Source organism: Chelonia mydas, chromosome 21, assembly GCF_015237465.2.
Source record: "Chelonia mydas isolate rCheMyd1 chromosome 21, rCheMyd1.pri.v2, whole genome shotgun sequence".
NCBI lineage: Eukaryota > Metazoa > Chordata > Testudines > Cheloniidae > Chelonia > Chelonia mydas.
The window spans coordinates 6,775,236-6,796,773 of NC_051261.2; the positions used below are offsets into that span (position 1 = coordinate 6,775,236).

Consider the following 21,538-nt stretch of genomic DNA (forward strand, 5'->3'; position numbering starts at 1 on the left):
AGATCAGAAGCGCTATGCAGAGGGTGACAGTACAGTTTGCCTTACCACATTTATGGACACCATGGTTGCAGGTTTCATTCGGTAGGACACAGGGATGGAGATGAGCCTGCCTAGTGTGATGAACCCCCAGAATAAGCTAGGCAGGTAGCCAGCCACCTTGTGAACCACAGAGAGAGGTTCCTCCACTGCATAGCTGTATACGAACCCAGAGTACTCGCCCTGCAGGGAAAGCAAACAGCACTCTGCATTAATTTTACATCTCATAGGCCTAGCCCCCTGAAGAATACGGGCCTGCTCTAATATGTCCTCTGTGATGCTGTTTATCGTGTGTCCCCATTGTGATAGGTGCTGTACAAACAGAACAAAGAGATGCTCTCTGCTTCAAAGAGCATACAATTCAAGTAAGAGTCCATGGAGGGCTTGCAGGACTGATCCCTAAGGGAAAAGGAAGGGACGTACTGCTTCTGAAAGTGGGGGATGCCATGCAAACCTCTAGAGAGCTGTATCCTGGCCTGAAATAATGCTGCTCCCCTGCAGGCCACCACAAACTCTTCCCCTTGTAAGCTATGCTAGTCTGGCTTTGAACCTCAGTCTCCAGACAGGATACTGCATGTATCCTCCTTTCCTTAACGTTACTGAGCCGCAGCAAATAGACACAGCACAGCAAGGAGATGTGTGCGTGCCGTGGCAGCGCAGCTGGGATGCTTACCCAGGTTCAGAATATAAGGATAGTTAATTCATGTTAGAACTCTTGAGCCATGAATCATGCATCTGATTTACCAGATATGATCACTTGTCTGCACATGGAAATGGGCACCTAAATGGTAGCTGTTGCTTCTCTCTCTCTCACACCCACCCACTCCCCACCTGCCCCCTTATAAGGATGGAGATGAACAGGGATCTGTTGTCTCTCACGTGAGTGCCCTAAGATAGGAGATATTCTGATGTGGGCTGCTCTTCATCTCTTGTTGAAACTGTTCCACTGTAGTAATGGGGCCACAGACAGCCTGAGAATCACTGTATCGTCCAGCGGTTTGGGTACTCACCACGGCTGGGGGAGAGTCTGACTCAAACCCCCAGCTGCTTGAGGAAAAAGGATTTGAATAACAGCCACCTACCTCTCAAGTAGCTCGCCCAACTGCTGGGTTATAAGGTGTTCTGATGTGGGCCCCTACCCCTCTGAACCTTTCCTCGTGAAACTGTTCCACTTTAATGAACTATGAATTGGGCCAAAGCAAGAGGTAAAGGTAAGGTGCCTGCAGTAGCTCAGAGTTGGGGTTTTTTGTGGGATGAAGACCCTGGTGAAGGGCAGGGATCTGAAGGGGGAAGCACCTTCAGCCTTTCCTGTTGAAGTGTTTCCATGTTACTGAACTATAAATTGGGCCAAACAAAAACGAGACATCCTCACTAGCTCAGGGGTTAACCTTCTTTCTTGAGATGTTGATGCCCTGGTTTCAGTTCTTCTCTCTCTCTCTCTCACTCACTCCTGTGGGGCAGGATTTGAAGAGGACGCTCTCTTGTCCTTTCCTCGCGAATCTGGTTCCACTTTAATTAACTATGAATTGGGCCAAAGCAAGTACCCCCAAAGAGATGCCTTCTGTGGTGTAGTGGTTTGGGTACTCCCCTGGGCTAGCAAAGCCTCTAGTTCAATCCCTCCTTCTGCCTGGGGAGGGACGGACATTTGAGGCAGGAGCGCCCCCAACCTTTCCTCTTGAAGCTGGTTTCACTTTAATTAACTATGAATTACTCCAAAGCAAACTCCTCTAACGAGATGCCTTCTCTGGTGTAGAGGTTTGGGCACTCCCCTGGGATGCTGAGGACCCTGGTTCAATCCCTGCCATGGGCAAGGGGTTTACAACATGTATCGGCTGCCGGTGGGGCCTTTTATTTAAATATTTGTTGGGGGGGGGGGGGCGCACACCTTAAAAAAGCAAGTCACTCTTTTGTCCCCCGCGGCTAGGCTACCCGCCCAGGCTGTGGGAGACCCCAGGCCCAACCCCTCCTCTGCAAGGGGTTGTGCCAAGGCTCTCCCACCTCCCAGGAGACCACCCGCCTCCCGCCTCCCGCTTACACCTCCCAGCCCCACCCCCCACCTGGCCCCCCAGCCACCGCCCCTCCCGCCTCCCAGGCCCACCCCCCACCCCTCCCGCCCTTGCCCCCACCCACCACTCTTGTGAAGTGAGCGATCTCTGTTCAAACCCCCTTCTGTTTCCAGAAAGACAAGGGCCTTCCGCAAGCGGAAGGGGACCTAAACAGAAACCTCCCACTTCTCTCCTGGGAGGTGGGACAGCCTTCTCCAAATCCTTTTAAATAGTCAGAGGAAGGATTTGAACCAGAATCCTCCACCTCCTAAGCAAGCAACTTAACCACTGGACTATAGAGTGACCCTAGACCCTGGCCCGGCCCAGTTCATAGTTAACTAAAGTGGAGACAGCTTCAAGAGAAAAGATACACACAGCTCAAATCCTCGCTTCTTCAGGACCGGGGACTTGAACCAAGCTCTCCAACACCATAGGTGCAAGCCCTGGCCACTAGGCTATACAGGGCTGCTTGCAAATTACCTTTGCTTTGGACCATTTAAGAATTAATTAAAGTAGAAAAACTGCAATAGGAAAGACTTGCTCTGCTAAACCTTTCTCACACAGACAGGGATTGAACCAGGGTCTCCTGTACCCAATGTCCACACCCTAACCACCAGGCTATGTAGGACTTCTTATAAATGTGGCTTGTTTTGGCCTAGTTAATTAAAGGGAAACAGTCTCAAGAGAAAAGAAGCTCCCTCTTTCAACCTGTTCTCAACAGGCAGAGGAATGAGGTGAAGCAGAGTCTCCTCCCTTGGCGATCAGCAGCCTAACCACCAGTCCTTAGAGCAATTCTGAGCCTTTTACTGGCCCAACTGGTAATGAATTAAAGTGGAAAAGCTTCAGCTGCAGTGTGGATGATAACACTGACCTCCTTTGTAAAGTGCTTTGATATCTATTACTGAAAAGTGCAGTGTAAGACCTAGAGAATGAAGGGCTAAATTCTGCACTCTGTTACAATAAGTAATAATAAAACCGCTCTACATCTCCTGAATTGCTGTTGTGTGGGACTTAGGCAAGAAATACAAGCCTGTTTCCTGACTGCATTATGAGAGCGGCTTTCTCCTGGAGCTGCTATGGCAGAACTAAGCCTTCTATGCATTGTCCTTTGTAACGGTTACATGGGTTGCAAAAGCAGGCAAGTAGGCTGCTGAGTTAGTGTGATAGATGGTGCCTGGGTGAGGGCCAGGGATGCCTGTGTCAGCAGATGGGATAGAAAAAGGTTCTCTTTGAAGGGGGCTGGCAGTTCCTAAACGATGTAATAATACTAGAGGCTCAAAAACAAGCTATTCTGATGCAGGGGAAAGATAAGAGCCACAGGAGGGGTACCCAAAGTCGTCAGTTACGTCTGAAAATGGAGGGCCAGCTGTGTTCTAGCAGCAGCTGCCATATCTGCTTTTCACAGTGAAGCACGTTTTCAAGACTGTTTAATGCCCCAGTAAGACTCGGTGAGTTTTGCACTTTCCCTCACACAGATGGGGCAAAATCAGGCACAATTTACAAAGGTAGGACGAGCAGCCACACCTCAGTTCTTGGCCATACTGCCCATTTTTGGGGGTGGGATGGGGGAATCCTCCCTGCATCCCCCATAAGTAGAAAGGAATCCAGATGCAGCAGAGCCAGTGTGATGCCACTGATCAGGGTAGAGGAGGGGCATGTAGAGAATGCACAGTATGCTCTGAAACAAGCCAGGTGGGAACTTCCAGCCCAGCCCCTGTAGGCTCAGGAAAGCTCCCTGAACACAGAGCTAGCAGCCATTGCATCTGCAAAGCACAGCTGCTCTCAATCTATGAGTGGGGTGATGAGAAAGGATTCCTTCAAACCCCACTGAGGTCCAGCCCGCACTGTGCGCAATGAACAGAGTACGTGTATTTTGCCTGAGGCTTAGCCTGGTTGTAAAGGATTCAGGGTGGAGAGAGTGCCACATAGCTTTGATTCAGAGAGGATTTCTTGGCCAGCAGTACTTACTATGATCCCGTCACTCATGAAGAGGACAAGAGCCCCGGCGACGTGGACTGCGAAGTAGGAGCAAGGAGCTCCTCTGAAGTTTTTGCTTTGGCAGCAGCTAAATAGGTCGTCATGCACTGGGTTAAAAAAAAGAATTCAAAGCAAATGTAAGTGGAGCTCCCAACTAGCTGCTCGCCCTACCACTCACAATGGGGATTTGTTCTGTCACCTGCCCCTGGACAAATGGAGAACAAACATACAGCTCTGTTCTGGGTTGCGTACGAGCTGGAACACTGATAAGAGGTTATCAGTATGCTATGCTATGCTATGCAGAGGTACCCATGTGAAATCTTGCCATAGCACATGCCATCTAGGGAGCAGGTAGTGTCACCTCAAAGCTCTCGGAAGCTGAGGAGGATGGACTTGGGGAGCGCTAGCCTGGCTGATGATTTAGAAAATCTGGGTTCAAGTTCAGCTCAGCCATGGATTTATTATTCTTATTATTTACATTGCGGTAGCTCCTTGAGGTCCTGCCCAAAATCAAGGCTCCATTGTGCGGGGCACTGTACACAGCGAGAGAAAATCCCTGTCCCAAGAGCTGACAGGCTGAGGATGGGTCTACACTGCAATCAGTGTTAGTACAAACCCAGGGTCCTCGGCGGGGTCATGCTGCTGCAATTTCACTGCTACTGATAGACAAAAGCTAGCTCAGTATGTCCACAGGGGCTGCAGTCACCACTCTGATCGCACTGGAGAGAGGCCCTGGACCCCATGCCCTGATGCCTCTGGGACCAAATCCCTGAGTCTCGCTAGTCCTCAGTAAAATGGGGATAACAACCCTTGGTCTATGCAGACTATAAGTTATTTGGGGCAAGGTATGTATCTATACAGTGAGGCCATGATCTTGGCTGGGACTAATGTTGCGTAAAGAATAAATGGGGGGTGGAGTGAAAAAACCATGGTAGCTTTCAATAAAGTTAATGAAGTGCTTGGCACATTGAGTGTGTTTTTCGTCTACAACACAGTGTATAAGGTAGTAACTATCCCGCCTTGTGTGTGTGTGTGTGTGTGGGGGGGGGGGGGAATGGCATGACGGGGAAGTGAAAGGATTTGCCTGAGGCCACAAAAGGAATTAGCATCATTATTTATGGGGCTCGATTCTCTCCTGCCTGGCATCTTGTGTAGTCATTTACTCCAGCCTAGAGGGCACATGTGTAAGACAAAATCAGAACAGGAAGGGACCTCGGGAGGTCATCTCGTCCAGTCCCCTGCACTGTTGTGACCATGCTGAGTTAGAACAAGAGCTGGTTAAAAGATAAAACCTGGGTTTACCAATAAATAAAATCAATTTTGTTTCGATTTCAGGGCATTTGAATTGGACTTTCCGCCCTCCGCCCCCTTTAAAAAATATCGGGAGGGGGGATTTTATTGAAACACGATCACAAAGCAGGTTTTTGGCAAGTGAAAAATGTCACTAACTAGACACATTTCAGTTGCCAAAAACCCGCTGTTCGTTAAATGAAAATTTGGTAGCCATTTGGGGTTTTAAAAAAAATTTGAAAAAAAGTAGAATTTTCAATGCAAAATTTCTTTTTTGGAAAATCGGACATTTTTCCACAAAAAAACCTTTTGATTCAAAAGTTTCAGCCAGCGCTAGTGAGCCATGCTTCACCTGCACTTTTGCACTGATATAAATGACAACACAAGGTGCAGGACAATAGAGAATCAGGCCCATTCTTTCTACTGTACGAGTGCCTAAAGACCCCAGTCCCGGATCAGGGCTCCATTGTGCAAACACAGACAAACACTACCAAGACTGACTGCCCCAAAGAGCTCAATTAGACAATACCTGAGAGGTGGACAGACCAACAAACTGTGGGGAGGACAAGATAACACAGATAGCTGCACCTGAATAAATTTACACCCAACAATGGCCTCAAAAGTCATTTAAGATTAGCCGCTAGGAATCCCTGGCCATCCATCCTGTGCTTTGACCACATTTCTCATTAGTAAAAATCTCTAGACAGGGTAAAAGATTAGAGTTAAGGTGCACACAGCTTTGGACCCTGTGCTACGTCTACACAAGTACTTAATATACTACACCGGCAAAGCTCACCAAGTGTGGACACAGATTATACGAGCAGCTGTGCCTTTGCCAGCATAGTTGATGTCACTGAGTCTACAGTAGGGATTTTACCAGGACAGCTCTGTTGGTCAGGAATCACATCTCTGCATACCCCTGACTGACAAACGGAAGCCACCAGAAGTCTGTAGCATAGATGTGGTCAAGCATCCACTTCCCTCTCTGCAGTATCTCCTCTCTCCCTGCCCCTAATTCTCTCTGCCTAAACGACTCACCTTTACTTCATTGTAAAGAAAGAGGTGTCTTTACCTGCGTTATGAAGGCCAGGTCTACCCTGTAGACCTCTGTCAGGCTAGCTGTTGGTCAAGGTGTGCCCCTGCCCGACAGCTATGCCAGCAGCAGTCCCTAGTGTAAATGCAGTTCTGTTGGCAAAGCTGGACTTCTATGGATATTGCTTATTCCGCTCAGAGGGGTGGTTTTACTGCACCTATCAATTGTAGCTTGCCAGTATAGCTGCATACACAACCAGGAGTGCTTTGTTGGTATAGCATACCCCTATTTCTAACCCGTAAAGTGCTCCCGATATAGACATGGCCTAGCTTTAACCTAGATACTGAAACAAAGCATTTTAAAATACCCATTCACTTACCACTATTTATCCCAATGGTTAAATATACTTGGCATTTGTTTCTCTCAGCTTGGTAAAGAATCAGTTACGTGTCTTTGGTTTGCAGCAGCAGCTTTTGGGATGCACACAATGCAAAGGAGCCCCCACATTCATTTAAGAACAGCTGAATTTAAGCAAAATCAAGGAAATAATTTCTTTTGGTCTTGGGTTTTATATAAGCTTGCTTCCTACAAAGTCAAAATTTAGGACCAAACAGGTGAAATTCCTTTGGTTGCTTTACCCCCTACCTCGTGAGAATGGCTGAGAAGGAAACAGAAATCCAGCCGAGAGGAGTTTGTTTCAAACTCAGCAAACAACAACAACAAAAGAAATAGAGTTCAATGTTCGAAAGAGCTTATGTGATTTAGCAGCCCAAGTCCCCTTTCCAAAAGTGAGGGAGGCCCTTAGTAATATGGGATAGTTGTGAAGTCACATTGCTTAATGCACCACCGGAAGGTGGCCAGGTACTACCGTCTGGGCATAGTATAAAAGCTTAGAGAGCAGTACAGTGTCATTGAAAATGGCTGGGGCTCCTAAATCACTTGGGTGCTCTTGAAAGTTTTGCCCTTAGTCACGAGGGCCCTTGCCTTCGATTCAGTGGCCAAACCCCCCTTGACTTCCATGCCACAGGTTCAGGGCCTAAGTTGCTTAGGCTCTCAGACGTCTTACCCATAGTCTAGCGCTCTACCTACAGGGCTGGCAGTGCACTCCCGCAGCTCAAGCAGTGAACAGAGGAGTCAGGAAACTATTCACAGCTCTGCCACCCACCGGCTGTGTGGCCTCAGGTGAGTCACTTCACCACTTTCAGTGCCTCTGCTCCCCCTCCCACTCGCTGTCTGTCTTGTCTCTTTCAGGCAGAGACTGACTCTCTGGGTGAGTACAGGGCCTAGCATGATGATCCTGGTAAGAGCTTTTAGATGCTACCGTAATATAAACAATAATCAAATCTGCAGTCCTGTTTTGGGCAAAACTCACGTGCAGGAATAGGTGCATTCGGCAGTAATTCAAAGCCCGATGGACCTGCTGGCCAAGCCAGACAGTTTAAAGGGAAAGCCAGTGCCCAGGCAAGCCCAATCCCCCCGACCTGGATCTGTGACCCAAAATGCAGGTCAAGCCACTAGAGTAGAACACCACAAAGGAAATCCACAAGAGCATGCAGGGCTGAGCACATAGCTTTTCTGCACACCCCAGCGATAGCAACAGACTAGGTTCACCACTGCCCGCAGGATGCCTGCCGATATGAATGGGAGCTATGGGCGATCGGGGCCCCTTTGCAGGTGTTACACTGGCTTGACTTTTCCATGGCACCTCCCCACCTGCGGAGGTTCAGTTTGAGCCCATCCCGTGTCCCCTTCTTGGAAACCACATTCCTTAGGGGGAAGGGGCTGTCGTCATCTCACCTCTGTCTGGCGGGGCTCTCTGCAACGTGACGGAATGATTCTCCTTCTCGGCTGACTGCGTTTCCATTGCCAGTTCGTCTGCAGACAGCAGCGGGCGGCGCCCGTTATTGAAACAGGGCACCAGCCTTTCCTTGTAGAGCAGGAAGAACACCGCGATGGGGACTGGCAGCTGGGGGAGCAATGGAAAAAGGCAGGTCAGCCAGCCTGGATTTATTCTCCCTCTGACTCAAATGTCCCCTGCCCAATCTCCAGATTTGTTCCTCCAGGGGCAGGAGCTGCTCCCGCCTAGGGGGGTTATGGTGTTGGACTCAACTTCCAAAGGACATAAGCTTGTGTGAATTTGAATCCAGTGGGTGTAAGCCTCCTCGAAGCTGCAGGTAGCAGAGCAAAGACCCTTGGCTAACATACACCCCACCTTCCCTCTGTCCCAACCAACTGGGGAATGAAGGAAGGGCTGGAGGGCTCGGGGAGCTGGCAGTGAGAGAAGGAGGCTGTCACTTGCCACCTGGCAGGTTGGGGGTGAACAAAGAACTGGCTGACAAATGTCAAGTTTTTCAGCAGCATTTCAAAAGCTGAAATACTTCAGTTGTGAAATGCGGCAGCAATGCCTCAGGCTCCCACCAGGGAGCCCGGCCCAGTGAGGACTCCATTCCTCAGGGTGCGCCATGGTCTCACCTCTTAGTGAGAGGAGGCCGGGCATTGTGGCCAAGGTGCATCATGGGGGGTGAATTCCAACTGGGGAGCCCAGCTCATAGAAGGGAATGGGAAGATGAAGGCTCCTGAAATACAAATCCCATGAAGCACCGCGGCAGCATTTCACAACTGAAATACTTTGGTTCCTGGGAATTATGGTTTTGATGAAAAATATCCAAGTTCTCCTGTGGAAAGCAGACAGTTTGCACACAAAGTGTTGTTCAGACAAAGAGCCACTTTGGACGGGAGCTCTGCAGCCAGCCCTCATTGTTAGCACTCAGTGGCTAACTAGTGTCTGGCATCAGATGAGTTTATGAGTCTCCACCCAGTGCCCACATCACAAGGATCGTGGCACTCCCACAACAAGCTTTCACTGGCCTCCTCTTTGGCAGCCTCAGCTGAAAGACCACGGCCTGAATGGAGACTGAGCTGCCCCTCTTGGCGTTTTTATACTGCAGTGTCACCTAGAAGCTCCCACTGAATTCAGAGTCTCCCTTGTGCCGGGGGTCGTCAAGGACAGTCACTGCTGCAAAGAGCTCACTAACTTTAGTCCTTCCCGGACAGAGCTGCAGCTCGCTGGTGAACAGTCTCCGGGCTCTCACTGTGCAAACACACATTGGTGCTATGCCACCTGGCACTTCTCCGCAGCATCAGTCCAAGGTCACGGCTTAGGTTGGGCTTCTCACACCCACGACTCAGTGGTGCCTTTAGACCCACAGGGATTTATTCCTTTTTGTTTGAAGGGAAAATAAAGGGAATTAAGTAAAGTCACGTCCCCTCCTTCACCGCTTAATTGAAGTCCTGTTTATTCTGTGACAAACCGAGGGAGAAAGCCAGGAAATCCATAAGTTACGGCTCACACTTTGTCCCAGTTCTGGCTACTTGGTTTTGTTTTCTACACATCTGTGAGCAAGTGTGAGCGCTAACGCTGAATTTCCTGGTTTTTGTTGGCTCAGGGTGTTATTTAAACGTATGGAGGATTTCTCTCCCCTCCACCCCACCCGCTCCCCCCACTGAATTCATTTACGAGGACTCCATTGTTCTGGGAACAATGGGAATGGGAACAATTAGTTCAGTCCCATGGAAGAAAAATGTATTCACTTGATAGTTCTAATCCTTCCGGAGGTTAGGACCATATTTTAATTGCGGATTTGCCACAATAATAAAATACCAGTTTAGCAGACCTTGCAGACATTCTCACAATGTATTAACACAGCACCTTCCAGGCTAAAGGATCCAAAGTGTGTGTGAATAAAAGGGAGGCCACTGTGGGTAAGGTACTAGACTGAGAGTCAAGAATCCAGGGTGCAAACACTCCCTGTGTGACCTTGGACAAGTCATTTGACCTCTCTGGGCATCAGGGCCCATCTGTGAAACAGGGATAATAATCGTCCTCTCTCTTCAGAGCAGGGACTGTCTCATTATGTGTATGTACAGCCCCTAGCAGAATGGGGCCTTACCTTAATACAAATAATACCACGTGTACCTTACTCACACACACCAGAATTAGCAATGGGCCTAAACCAAACCCTAGAACTGTGTAACAAACATTCAGAGCCCTCTCTGATACCACCCACAGTCAGATTATCACCCACCACCATAGCGCAGCCACCTCTGGAGTGAAACATGGCAGCCAACTACATGCAACAAAGTGAATCAGAATGGCACATCAGCTGCTCAGTCGCGAGCTGCTTCATTCATGAAGATGGATGGGGTTTCTCTACAGCCAGATTGGATCAGATATCAGGTCATTCAAATCTGCTACCCTGGCTCCAGCAGTGGCCAAGTGACCAGATGCTTCTCTAGAAGGCAACCATAGCCAGCTGTGCAGTGCAGAGCAAGAGAGAGATTAGTTGAGCTTCCAAGTCCTGAGATGAGCCTACCCTAACTCTAGGATGTATGAGTACCGCTGACCGAGCACATACATACACATCAATCCCATTCTGGTACTCAAGCAATCCAATGTTCCCAACAGCGAAGTGTCAGGAGATGTTTAATTCCTCCAGGAGAAGGTCGTAGTCTCCGCATACATTTGGTTTAATGCACAAAACGTGTTCGGAAAGGGGCTCTGTGCAGACAACGGGGGAACCAAGAGAGCAGGCTCCCGATCCCCAGAGGCGGCTCTGATCTTAAACCAGCTCCTGGCCTGTTGGATAACAGCCTGGGGCAACGTCTAGGCGGCACCACCGCGGCTGTGGGAGAGGCTGATGTCACTCAAACCAGCACAGGGCGAATGCATGGGGTGGGGAGTCAGCCAATCAAAGCAGCTCGTTGGTTAGACGAGCAAACAGAGATCACCACACTAGCTTTACAAGGGAATGTTTCACTAAGCAAGGAGCCGAACTCACCCCTGGCACAAAGTGCACTGACTTTAGTGGAGTCACACAAGGGGACAAATTGGTCCCTAAGGCTTTACCCTGGGATTTCTCATTAGTTACTCGCACCTTCTGGAGCGCGCTTATGCTGCTTGCCTGAGTCCAGCCAAGTGTCTTATAGAGCCAGCTGCCTCTGTCCTCCTTTGATATTTCCCTATGTTCCACCAGAAAAGGGCAAACAGCGAGGAGCGGCGTTGGCTCACGGGTGTGATTTGTTTGCCAAGATATATGGGGCAGGGCCGAGGCATTTATTACAGGAACTTGCTCCTTGGAGAGGCTTGGTTTTCTTAGGCTAACACACCGGTCACCTGGGCTGCTTGGCACATGGTTTAATGAGACTTCCTTATACCCTGCAGCGATCCTAAACAGAACTATAAAGGAACAGACAGCAGACGCAGGCGTTACATGGCTAACTGCCCCAGCCCCGGGGCTGGAGATGCACCCCCAGGGATGTGGTAACACTCAATGAAAGGATAACCTTTTCAAGGCTCAGTCTACCTTTGGAAAGGCTCCTGCTTCCCCAAGCAGCTAGCAGAGCCAGCCATTCGGGGTACAGCCAGGCACTGAAAGTTGGTTCCTGGCTCATTCTTCCATGGGGTAATCCCAAGATTTCAGCAGCAATGAATTTGGCCCAGAGTTTTTTTCAGCTTAGCCTCTTGCTGGGAAATGCTGGTGGGTTGCATTGCTAAGGAAGCGGTCAGAATCTCTCTCCAGATCTTGCTGTTTTGAGTCAGCTCTCAATAAACTCAGGTGTTATTCCTCTCTCCTGGTCTCTCTTAGGGACTTCTTATAGCCCACATCACCAAAATATGTGAGTGTATCACAATCTTTGCTTTATTTATCCTCACAACACCCCTGGACAGTAGGCACTGCTACTGTTCTCATTTAGACATGGGGAATTAGGCACAAAGAGACTAAGTAACTTGCCCAAGGACACTCAGTTCGTAGTGGAACAGGGAACTGAACCCAGCTCTTCTGAGTCCCAGAGTAGAACCCCAATCATTGGACCAAACTTCCCCTCAATTTGTCTCAACTGGCTCTTTATTCAAAACTCAATAAATTGGTTGATCAAGGCGGCAAATGCAGTGATAATCATAGCTCTCTTCCATCTCTAGATTCTATTTCAGCCAGTCTCCCTCCCGGAGCACGGATTACCCCCAGCCTGCTTCTTAAGAACCCGAGCAAAGGAGCTTCCACCAGTTCCTTTGGGATAATTACCCCACAGACAAACAGATCCCACCCTCAGGAACTTGCACTGCCAGGGCGGGAATGGAGTTTCCATTCTGCGGAGAACCCTGATGCGCTGAATCTTGCTTTTGTTCAAATCAGAACGAAAAGCTGAAATGTCAAAATCTCCTGCAAAATGAAGGTTCTGAACATTTTTGATTGAAAACCATTGAAACGCTTTGGTAATGTTGAATCATTTTGCTTTGATAAGACACAAAGGTTTCGTTTTTGATCATTTCAAAACATAACACAAAATATTGGGTAATACAATAAACAGGATATTAGGGTTTTAATACCATATAAAAGTTGAAACAAGAAAGTCACAACAATTCATTTTGACTTTTTCCTATAGGAAATGGTGTCACATTAAGATACATTCCCCCCAAAATGTTTAGATTTTGACAAAACTGCATTTTTCAATGGAAAATTGCCAACATTTTTTCGGCCACCTCTAAAGCCTACTTCATTTGATCCCCTTGTTCCCAATTTCATTGTACTAATTAGTTTCTCTCTCTTTCCTTGATGTTTACACCGTTCAAACAGGGGTGGTGTGATCACCCCTTTTCCAAGCTACATATATTAACCTGATTAAGGTTTGATTCTTTCCATCTAAAAAGATTTTCAGCACGTTTGGTGGCAAGGCAGGGATTCATAAAGAGAAGAACTTGCTCTGGGAACTCCGGAATGCAAAATTCCTAAAGTATTTGAGATCTGGATTTATCTCCCTTCATCAGGGATAAAAACTTCATTGAGGAGAGAAGTGGAAACTATAAAGTTTCCCTATATGAGGCTAGTATCTCCTCCCACCTTCTGCCTTCAATCTAACCAGATCCCTTCCAGCTATTTGCCCAGTTTATGCCCGCATTTTCTCTGAAATGTGGCAGAGACCGTGCCAATCCCAATCTCACACTGCTCTTGTTAAACTAGAATTACTGGTTTGGATTATATAATTCAACGGGAAGGCTAAATTTCGTCCCTGTGCCATAGGACAACTTGGGAAAGAGAACAAGGACGTTACTTTGGCAGGAGACAAACACACACCCCAAGAAGTTTACAGAAGGTGTGCCCTGCTTCCCAGCCTTCCTTCACATTTGTTACCAATGTCTCATGCCACATAAAGGACTATGTTTCAAAGAGGGCTTCACTAAATGGGCCTCCAGTGGACATCATTCCGTTTTTGCATCCACAATTTTTCACGCCCAAGTCTGCATGTTTGAAAACCCCACCCTGATGGAAGTGCAAACTGGATTTGTGCTTGTGAGTCAACTAGTTACACACCACACTTCTTCCTTGGTGTGCACAAATGTGGTTTCTGAGGGTATGCCCATACAGCAATCACAGGATGTGACTGCAGCTCAGATAGACATACCCAAGCTGGCTTTAATCTACCTAGCTCTGCTCTGGTATCACAGTAACGAAGCAGGGGCTAGCCCTGGGATTCAGGGCTAGCCTCTGGGTTATCCAGGGCTTCAGGTGGGTTTACACAGCCCATGCTGAAGTGTGCGCTGCTGCAGCTTCATTGCTCTGTGAGCCGAGCTAACTTTATGCAGGTCTCCTCGAGCTGCAGTCACACACTGTGATTGCAGTAGAGACAGCCCGAGTTTGCATGCACAAAAACCAGGATGCAAAGAAAATGGTGAATACAATTCTAGAGGCCATTTTGGAACATCTGAACCGAGGCATCGTTTGGGGCCCAGTCCTGCTCCTCATGAAATCAACAGCAAAGCTCCCACTGACTTCGCTGGGAACAGGACCGGGCCCCAACAAAAACTAACCCATCAAGCACTGCCACTGCACTTCAAAGCCTACATTAACTGCAGCCTTTACTCGGATGATCAGGGATGACTGCTAAAATAGAGAGGACAGCTCCCGCCACAGCAGACCCAGAGTTAGAGGTAAGTAACACTGGATTCTCACCCGAAGGAGGCTGCACCTCGCTGAGTTCTTCTGCAATGACATTCTCACTTTGTACCATTTGCTTCACTGACGCAACGAGAAGTGCATCAAACAGGCTGCCCGGACCCCAGCCTGATGAACACCAGCTGTGAGATGCACTTGAGCTGTGTTTTGGTTTATAAGCACATGGACAGATCAAGACGGTGTGAAGACACCTGTTCCTCTGCCTAGCACAGCATGTATGTACTGGGACCATGGGCTGCTCCCTGCTTCAGTCTGGGGCTGGGAGAGGGAATGGGATGGGATCTTAGACAGCTTGGCTAGGTGGGCAGCCGCGGTCAATGCTCTGGGAGAGCAGGACTGTCCTGGTGAGCACATGGAAATAATAGAGATAAATCAAATGAACTGAATTCACCCACCACTCCTGGCTGTGCTTTGAGATCTTTCAAGGGATGGTGCCACAGGGATGCAGAGAATTATCATCTCTCTCTCTCTCTCTCTCTCCTGGAATTTCTCTGGCCCCACCACCACGCTATCCAAGCACCTTACAAACGTTAATGAACGCATCCTCACAACCTCTTCTCATAGGCAGGGCCATTCCCCCCATTAAAAAGGAGGGCCTGAGGCACATGCAGCTGAAGGGACTCACCCAAGGCCACGCAGTCAGACTGTGGCAGAGCCTGGAACGGAACCCAGACCACCTGAGTCCCAGTCAAGTGCCTTAACCACAAGGTCTCCTCTCTTTTGGCGCACTCCATCCAGCCCTATGGATTACCTGCACTGCTTGCTACTGAGCCCTGGGGTCGGAGCCTGCCTTGGACAGCCGAGCTCAGATGGGTTGCAGAGCAGGCAGACAGGAAGTGCTCATCGGCTTGATCAGCATCATTTACTGACTCTCTTGCGGCTAGCACCTCCAGGGAGGGCACTCAGCCCCAGCGGGAGGATGAGGCCGTCAGCTTTGGCAGTCTACGAGAAGAGGGTACGTCAGGGGTATCAGAACAGAGTGGGTGGAGGAAAACATGAGCCCCTTACCCAGGCAGGCCATTGGGCTTGAGACCAGCGGTACAGAAGGAGAGATCGCATCTGGTTGCCTGGTGAGAAGAGTGCGAGACACCCCTTTGTTTCACCAGCAAAAGCTGGTGTGTACATGGCGTCAGCCAACTGAGCGCGTTTCCTGCAAGTGTATTCCAGCTGTAACTCAAGTGCGGCTCGCTGCCCGAGAATGGCCAGACTCCGTCTCCGGGGGCAGACGGACAGACACATGTCTGGGACTCACTGCTGCATGTGAAGATTAACATTCCCTCTCTAAGCACTACTTGGAAACATCACACTGACCCATTCTGCTGAAATACCGACAGGGTGGGGAGTTAAGGCATTGTGACTCAGGAGATCTGGGTCCTGCCTCTGCCACAGACTCCCTGTGGGGCCTCAGCCAAATCACTTTAACACTCTGTGCCTCAGTTCTCCACCGGTCACACAGGGATACTACTGCTCCCTGTCTCCTACCTGTGCTGGGCTACTTGGACTGCAAGCTACTCAGGGCAGGGACTGTCTCTCACAATGCACTTTGCACAGCCTGATCTCAGCTGGGGCCTGGAGGTGCTACACAAAACAATCGTAATGTCAGATTGTTTCCAGCCCCAACTGGTGACAAGGCAAAGCCGTGTCATTCTAGACACCATCTTGTCTTCTCTCATTTCAGTTCAGGTGCCATTTTCAGCAGCTGATCTCTGACAAACTGGACATTACCGCTTCATGCCATTGGAAAGCCAAGATCCTCAGCTCCAGGAGAGTATAGCGCAGTGGATGCTAGCTGTACAGACTCTCAAGACGATGACCCCTTAATATCCATTTGAATTGAAGTAGGGGGGGAAAGCCCTCAGGCAGTCTGAAAGGGTGAGCCCAGGTCAGAGATCGTACAACTTGTCAAGGCCAGAATAACGTGACATCCACTGATGGAGAGCTGGGCTTTCCGCTTCCTTGCAACTTACAACACTTGTCTCCCCGTGGACGTTTGCAAGACACCAGACCCACTAATCCTTTCACTGATCTCTAGGAACAGTCTCCTGGCACCAGACCACGTGTGAATCTAACCAATCCCAGTCCTCAGGACAGGAAGTGAAGACTATTGAACCCAAAAGAGGGGTTGCGGGGGGGGAGTGGGGGTGGCAGGAGGCAGGTCCCTAGGTTGGTCGCTGGCCAGGACACTGGGGTTAACACCTCTACTCTTGCAAACAGTGCGAGATAGAAAAATGCCACCTATTGAACCATTAACACAGCTTCCCACTGCACCCTCCCTGCTCCTTCCAGGTCTCCCATTCAAGCACTGTCCTGCCCTGGCCCTGCTGAACTCTGGGTCTCGGCATCAGGTGGGAAGAACAGGATTTATTGTTTCACATTCTGCATCACACTCCCCTTCAGGGCGAACGCGCAGCTCCCCCCTCAGGGCCGCACATCAGTGACAAGCGGGAAGTCTGGCTGCACCACAGGCTGATGATCAACAGGTGGTCCAGGCCGCCCCAGGAACGTGCCGCAGGGGAGAGCCTGGCACACGAGGACCAGACGGCTGAGCGAGCGAGAGGAGCTGGGCTGGGCTGACAGCGGATTCCTTGCTGCCCATCTCCCGGGGAAAAGGCCCAGGCTGGGCATGTGGGAGGTTTACACCAGAAGAGCCTTGAGGGCATGGAAGGGCCCAGGATCCCAAGCCATCCAGGTTTCCCAGATAGCTGCTGGGAAACACCACAGCAACCCTATTAAAACTTTGCCCTGCATGGGGTGAGCAGGGACAGGGGGGTAGTGGAGGGGCCCTCACACAGAGGTTCCAATGTCCGGCGCAAATTGGAAAGCTCCGAGGGGGCTGCTGGCAGGAATCCTACTTCCCTGTCTGAACATTCACCAACCGCAGTCACCCGTGCCGGATGGCTGAGCTGCCAGCACGACCTTTGCAGCGATCTCCACCCCCAATCTGGGGGCCCTGTATGGCTGCGGGATGAGAGGGGAGAGCTGGGAACTGGGCTGGACTCCAGTGCTGGGGCAATGACCACTCAGGGGATCCAGTTCCTGGCGGGGGCATGGAGGGGCTCCCCGCATCTCACTGCCTGTTAGATTCCAGGTCAGGACGCAATGGGACGGGGACAGGGCCTTAAAGTCACCATCCCACAAAGCATTAACCCTCACAGTTTAGTGCTGGCCCTCAATTGTACGGTAAAATCACAAAGGAACAGAATCCCTATGGCCCAGTCTTGGGCCTCAGTAACTCAGCTAGGCCCTGGGGAGCTCCCTATGAGAAAAGAGGGGGTGAATCCTTCTCCTGCCTACTTATTCCCAGGCCACGGAGCTAATCCACAGCCTCGACTCCAGCCTGGCTGCTGGAGGGACTCTATGGCCCTGGTGCTTCCCGCTGCTGCTTGGAGGCAGGCAAACCGCGGTGCCTGGAGGGGAGCGGGAACAACAAGAGGAAGAGCTAAGGCACGGGACACAGAGGACTCCCGTTGGTCCACCACGCCGCGATACTCACGTTGATCAGGGCCATGATCCAGAAAGCATAGGACACGCGCGTCACCACCATCCCTTTCATTGGCAGCTCGTACTGCGACAGGTTGCCGGGGTGGTGGGGGACCAACGACTTGCGGATGTGAGGGAGGTTGCTGGTGGCGTTGAGCGTGGAGTTAGACAGGATGCAGTTGGTGTCCGAGAGGAAAGGGTCAGCTATCAGTGGGCTCAGCAGGGCCCCGAACCCCACAAAGAAGTGAAGGGCCTGGAAGAAAGGACAAATGCCAAGAGGTTAATTTTCTGCTCTCCCCTGCAGGGAAGCTGCTGAAGCCTCCTCCTGAAAGAACGAGACCCGACGACAGAAATACAGCAAGAGCTGCCGCGTCCCGACAGAACTGCCCCAAGGGGAAGCCAACGCATCTGCCTCACCTGCAGGAAGATGGCCGAGTCCTTCTGGTAGATCTTCACCAGCTGCATGTTGGAGATGGTGTCGATGCATCCCATAGCCAGTCCCGCCACGGCCATGACCACAGCCAGCACCACCACATTGTGGCAGAGAGGGATGATGGCAAAGACCACAGAGATGGCGAGGGACGACGCAAAGAGGGCGACCAGGGACTGAGACAACCTGAGCAGGGAGAGAGGAAACAAAGGGACAGAGTTACCTTGGGGAGAGCCCTGTCCAGCAATGACATCAACCTGCTCACTAGGGACACACCCATAGCTACCCCTGGCAGTAGCATTCTTAGTCTATTAACAGGCCTGTCCCGTCCCCCATGCACTCGGAGTCACTTGAGCATGGCACATCAGCCCATGGTGCACGTACCATTCACTACGCTGGCTACATTACCATTCAGCACATGGTGGGGAAAGGATTACGAGGGATATTCCTTGATCAGACAATGGACGTAGGATCCAGCTACGCTGCAGGGAGGCAGGATGTGGCCCTTAGCATGCTTTCCACACATGTTAAGCCCAGACGGGACCATTACAATCACCTAGTCTGACCTCCTGTCCAACACAGGCCACAGAAATATGTCCCATCACTACCCTACCCCTCCAGCCACCCCCATCTCTTGCTAGTCTCAGAGGCACTGTGGACTGAATGCATCATGGACACTTAACTCCTTGCTCCCCTGTAGAGGCCCAAAGGGGGCATATTGGCAGGGAGACCATGGTGCTGACCATGCTGCACCTGCGCTGTGGGTACTCTCCAGCCCCCAGGGCCACCAATCGCACTGATGTCACATTAGGAAAAGCTACATCCATTCCGTTTTTATTTAAACCATGACGTGGTGCTCTATTTGCTGCTGCCTGTAGGCCACACATAACCCAGCTAGGGTCCTGGGCACCATAATGTCTGATTTCAACAGCTCATTTATTGCTTTAGTCGTCTTCCCATTTGGCTTGTCTCCTGCCCTAACTTTGGATCTCCGCAAGAACCTGCCTTCTGGGAGTTCAACCCTTCCTCCTTCCTTTCCTGGCTGCACCACCACAGAGCAAGCAGGACGCCCGTCTGAGGCTTTCTTCCAAGCTTTGCCCTGCACACCAAGCCCCAGGCACCACGTTAAAGGTCCTCGTGCCCACATCCCATGATCTCACCCAATGTTTGCATGGAGGGGAGGTGATAACCTCTTTAATCAGGTGGAATTTACCCAGGTACCTAATGGTTGTAGGATAGCTAGAGGACAGGCTGCAAGCCAGTGGGACGTGCCCTCCGTTCAGGAGGGTTTTGCTCTGCTGAATGGTGTGCTAGGGCCCCTCTACACCACAAGCGTTATATTGCACACTGTGACCGTGAGATGGAGTCAGACTGTACCCAGCCTCGTGTGTATCTGACACGCTGCAGGTCCATTATTTGCTGCAGACTCTCAAGTTTCTTTTGAAATTAAAAGTTTCTAGACCGGACGGGTGTGAAGAGAGCCTTCCAACCGTGACCTGAGTGTAAATGGTGCAGCAGTGCCAGCCTGAGTCTGCAGACAGCCTGAAACGAGAGCTCCAGGAGTCGTGACCTGCTGTGCTCCTCTCAATGAGTGTTAATTCTGAAACCTACTGACACCAGGTTCAGTATCAACTGTTTCCATTACTGAACATTTTAACATCATAATATATCTGACCTAACCACTGCTTAGACTGTAAGAGGCTGAACTGTCTCTTTTCTGTGCTTGTATAGCCCCTAGCACAGTGGGTTCTACCATAACAAATATTTGTTATTCCTACAATACCTTCCCCAAAGCCCCAGCTATAACCCACCCAGGTGCCAGAAGTTCCATCTTCCCCAGTGGATCCCTTCCTCCGTTCACAGTCTGGTTACATCCCCAGTGAGGATCACCTCTACATCACAACAGCAGGACCTGTTCAGTCTTTCCCCTGTAACCAACTGAAAGGGTCCTGAGCTCCTACTTCCCTAGGCACTCCCACAGGCGAGTGGTCTGGAAACGCTTAAAGGACCTTAGCATAAGGCGGGCAAGTGCATCACGTCACAGATCCTGCGGGTAATAAGCCCACTCCCTGCCTTCTGTCCGGACTGCTATGAGCTAAGCAGGGAGCAAGGCTGCTCTCACTGTCAGCTCAGAGCCGGCCAGCTCGCTGAGTTAGAGAACCGAGCCCAGGCTGGCATTGCACCGCTGCAAAGCTGCCAAGTCTGAAGGCAGGAAGGAAGGAAGGAAACAGAGACCAGACAGCAAAGCACTGAAAAGACCAAGAGTAGCAAAATGTGAGACTGTAAAACCTCAGCAGAGAACAGCTAGCACAGACAGGTCCCCCTGGAGAGATCGCATCCCAATTAGCACCTCTCCCCACCTTTAGGCACCCACAGCTTTCTGATGGAGCAGGGCTGGTCCCTTTGGCACATGAAAGCATCACTCCTTAACCGACCAGAGGGGGGCGTTGCTGGGAGATGCAAGCCACTCCACTTCTGGCTGGAGACAGAGAGCGGGATCAGCAATAATAGCCAAGCCCCCCCTCGCACAGGCATGCAAACCATACCGTCTGCATGCACAATCCATTCCCCTCGCTCCCAAGCAACTCGCAGCACAGAGGAAATCCACAGCCACATCTCCTTGGGGAGCAGCTTGGCTTGGGGACAGCATCTCTGGTCACAAGTCACAGCTTCCCCCCACCCCCACCCCGAGCTGACACTGCCACGCAGCACAGAGGGACGCCTGGGCCATTCGCGACGCCGCAGCTGCAGAGAGGAGACTCGGATCAGGGGGACCCTGGGCCCGTTTCTGGGGGTCGCTGAGGCGAGTGTTTTGGGTCATAGGGGAATAACTTGTGTGTCCTAGCCAACGTGCTGCCCCCTGTCACTCAACAGGCAAGAGCCCTGGCTGGGCAGTAGCTGATCGCCAAGCTCATTTGAATGCTGAGTCTGTAGCTATCTCCCTGCCTTGCCAAGGGCTTTAAGATAAGAGGATGAAAAGGGCTGTGGAAACCAAAATCCATTCTCCAAAGCAGGTTGCCTAGAGCAGCCGGCCATGAGCCAGGACATCTGCTATGTAGTCCTGACTGCTATTTGCTGGCGGGCTGGCCTTGGACAGACCCCTTCTCCTCTCTGCACTTCCGTTCCCCCATCTGCAAAATGAGGGTAATTCCTGCCTTACAGAGTGCATGAGGCTGAATAGTTTATAAGACACTTTGACATCCTCGGGCAAAACAGACCTAAGTGCAAATTTACT

At 50.5% G+C, this 21,538-nt stretch overlaps 2 protein-coding genes across 3 annotated transcripts in view; one reads left to right on the forward strand and one right to left on the reverse strand.

The window, feature by feature from the left end:
• The window catches only part of ELK4 (ETS transcription factor ELK4), a 50,429-nt gene extending 32,056 nt beyond the window's left edge, over positions 1-18,373 (forward strand). The window contains exons 7-8 of one of the 2 annotated variants that reach the window (XR_005223310.2): positions 13,091-16,265; positions 16,791-18,373. The gene's annotated coding sequence lies outside the window, so the exon portion shown is untranslated. The remainder of the gene's footprint in view (positions 1-13,090; positions 16,266-16,790) is intronic. The other variant, XR_006286910.1, reaches the window with a different exon arrangement.
• MFSD4A (major facilitator superfamily domain containing 4A) overlaps positions 1-21,538 on the reverse strand; it is a 36,047-nt gene that overhangs the window by 8,518 nt on the left and 5,991 nt on the right. The window contains exons 2-6 of the mRNA XM_007065156.4: positions 18,291-18,489; positions 17,887-18,126; positions 8,179-8,347; positions 4,050-4,165; positions 46-219 (exon numbers count right to left, since the gene is read on the reverse strand). Of these exons, the coding sequence (XP_007065218.1) occupies positions 46-219; positions 4,050-4,165; positions 8,179-8,347; positions 17,887-18,126; positions 18,291-18,489 (898 nt within the window). The remainder of the gene's footprint in view (positions 1-45; positions 220-4,049; positions 4,166-8,178; positions 8,348-17,886; positions 18,127-18,290; positions 18,490-21,538) is intronic.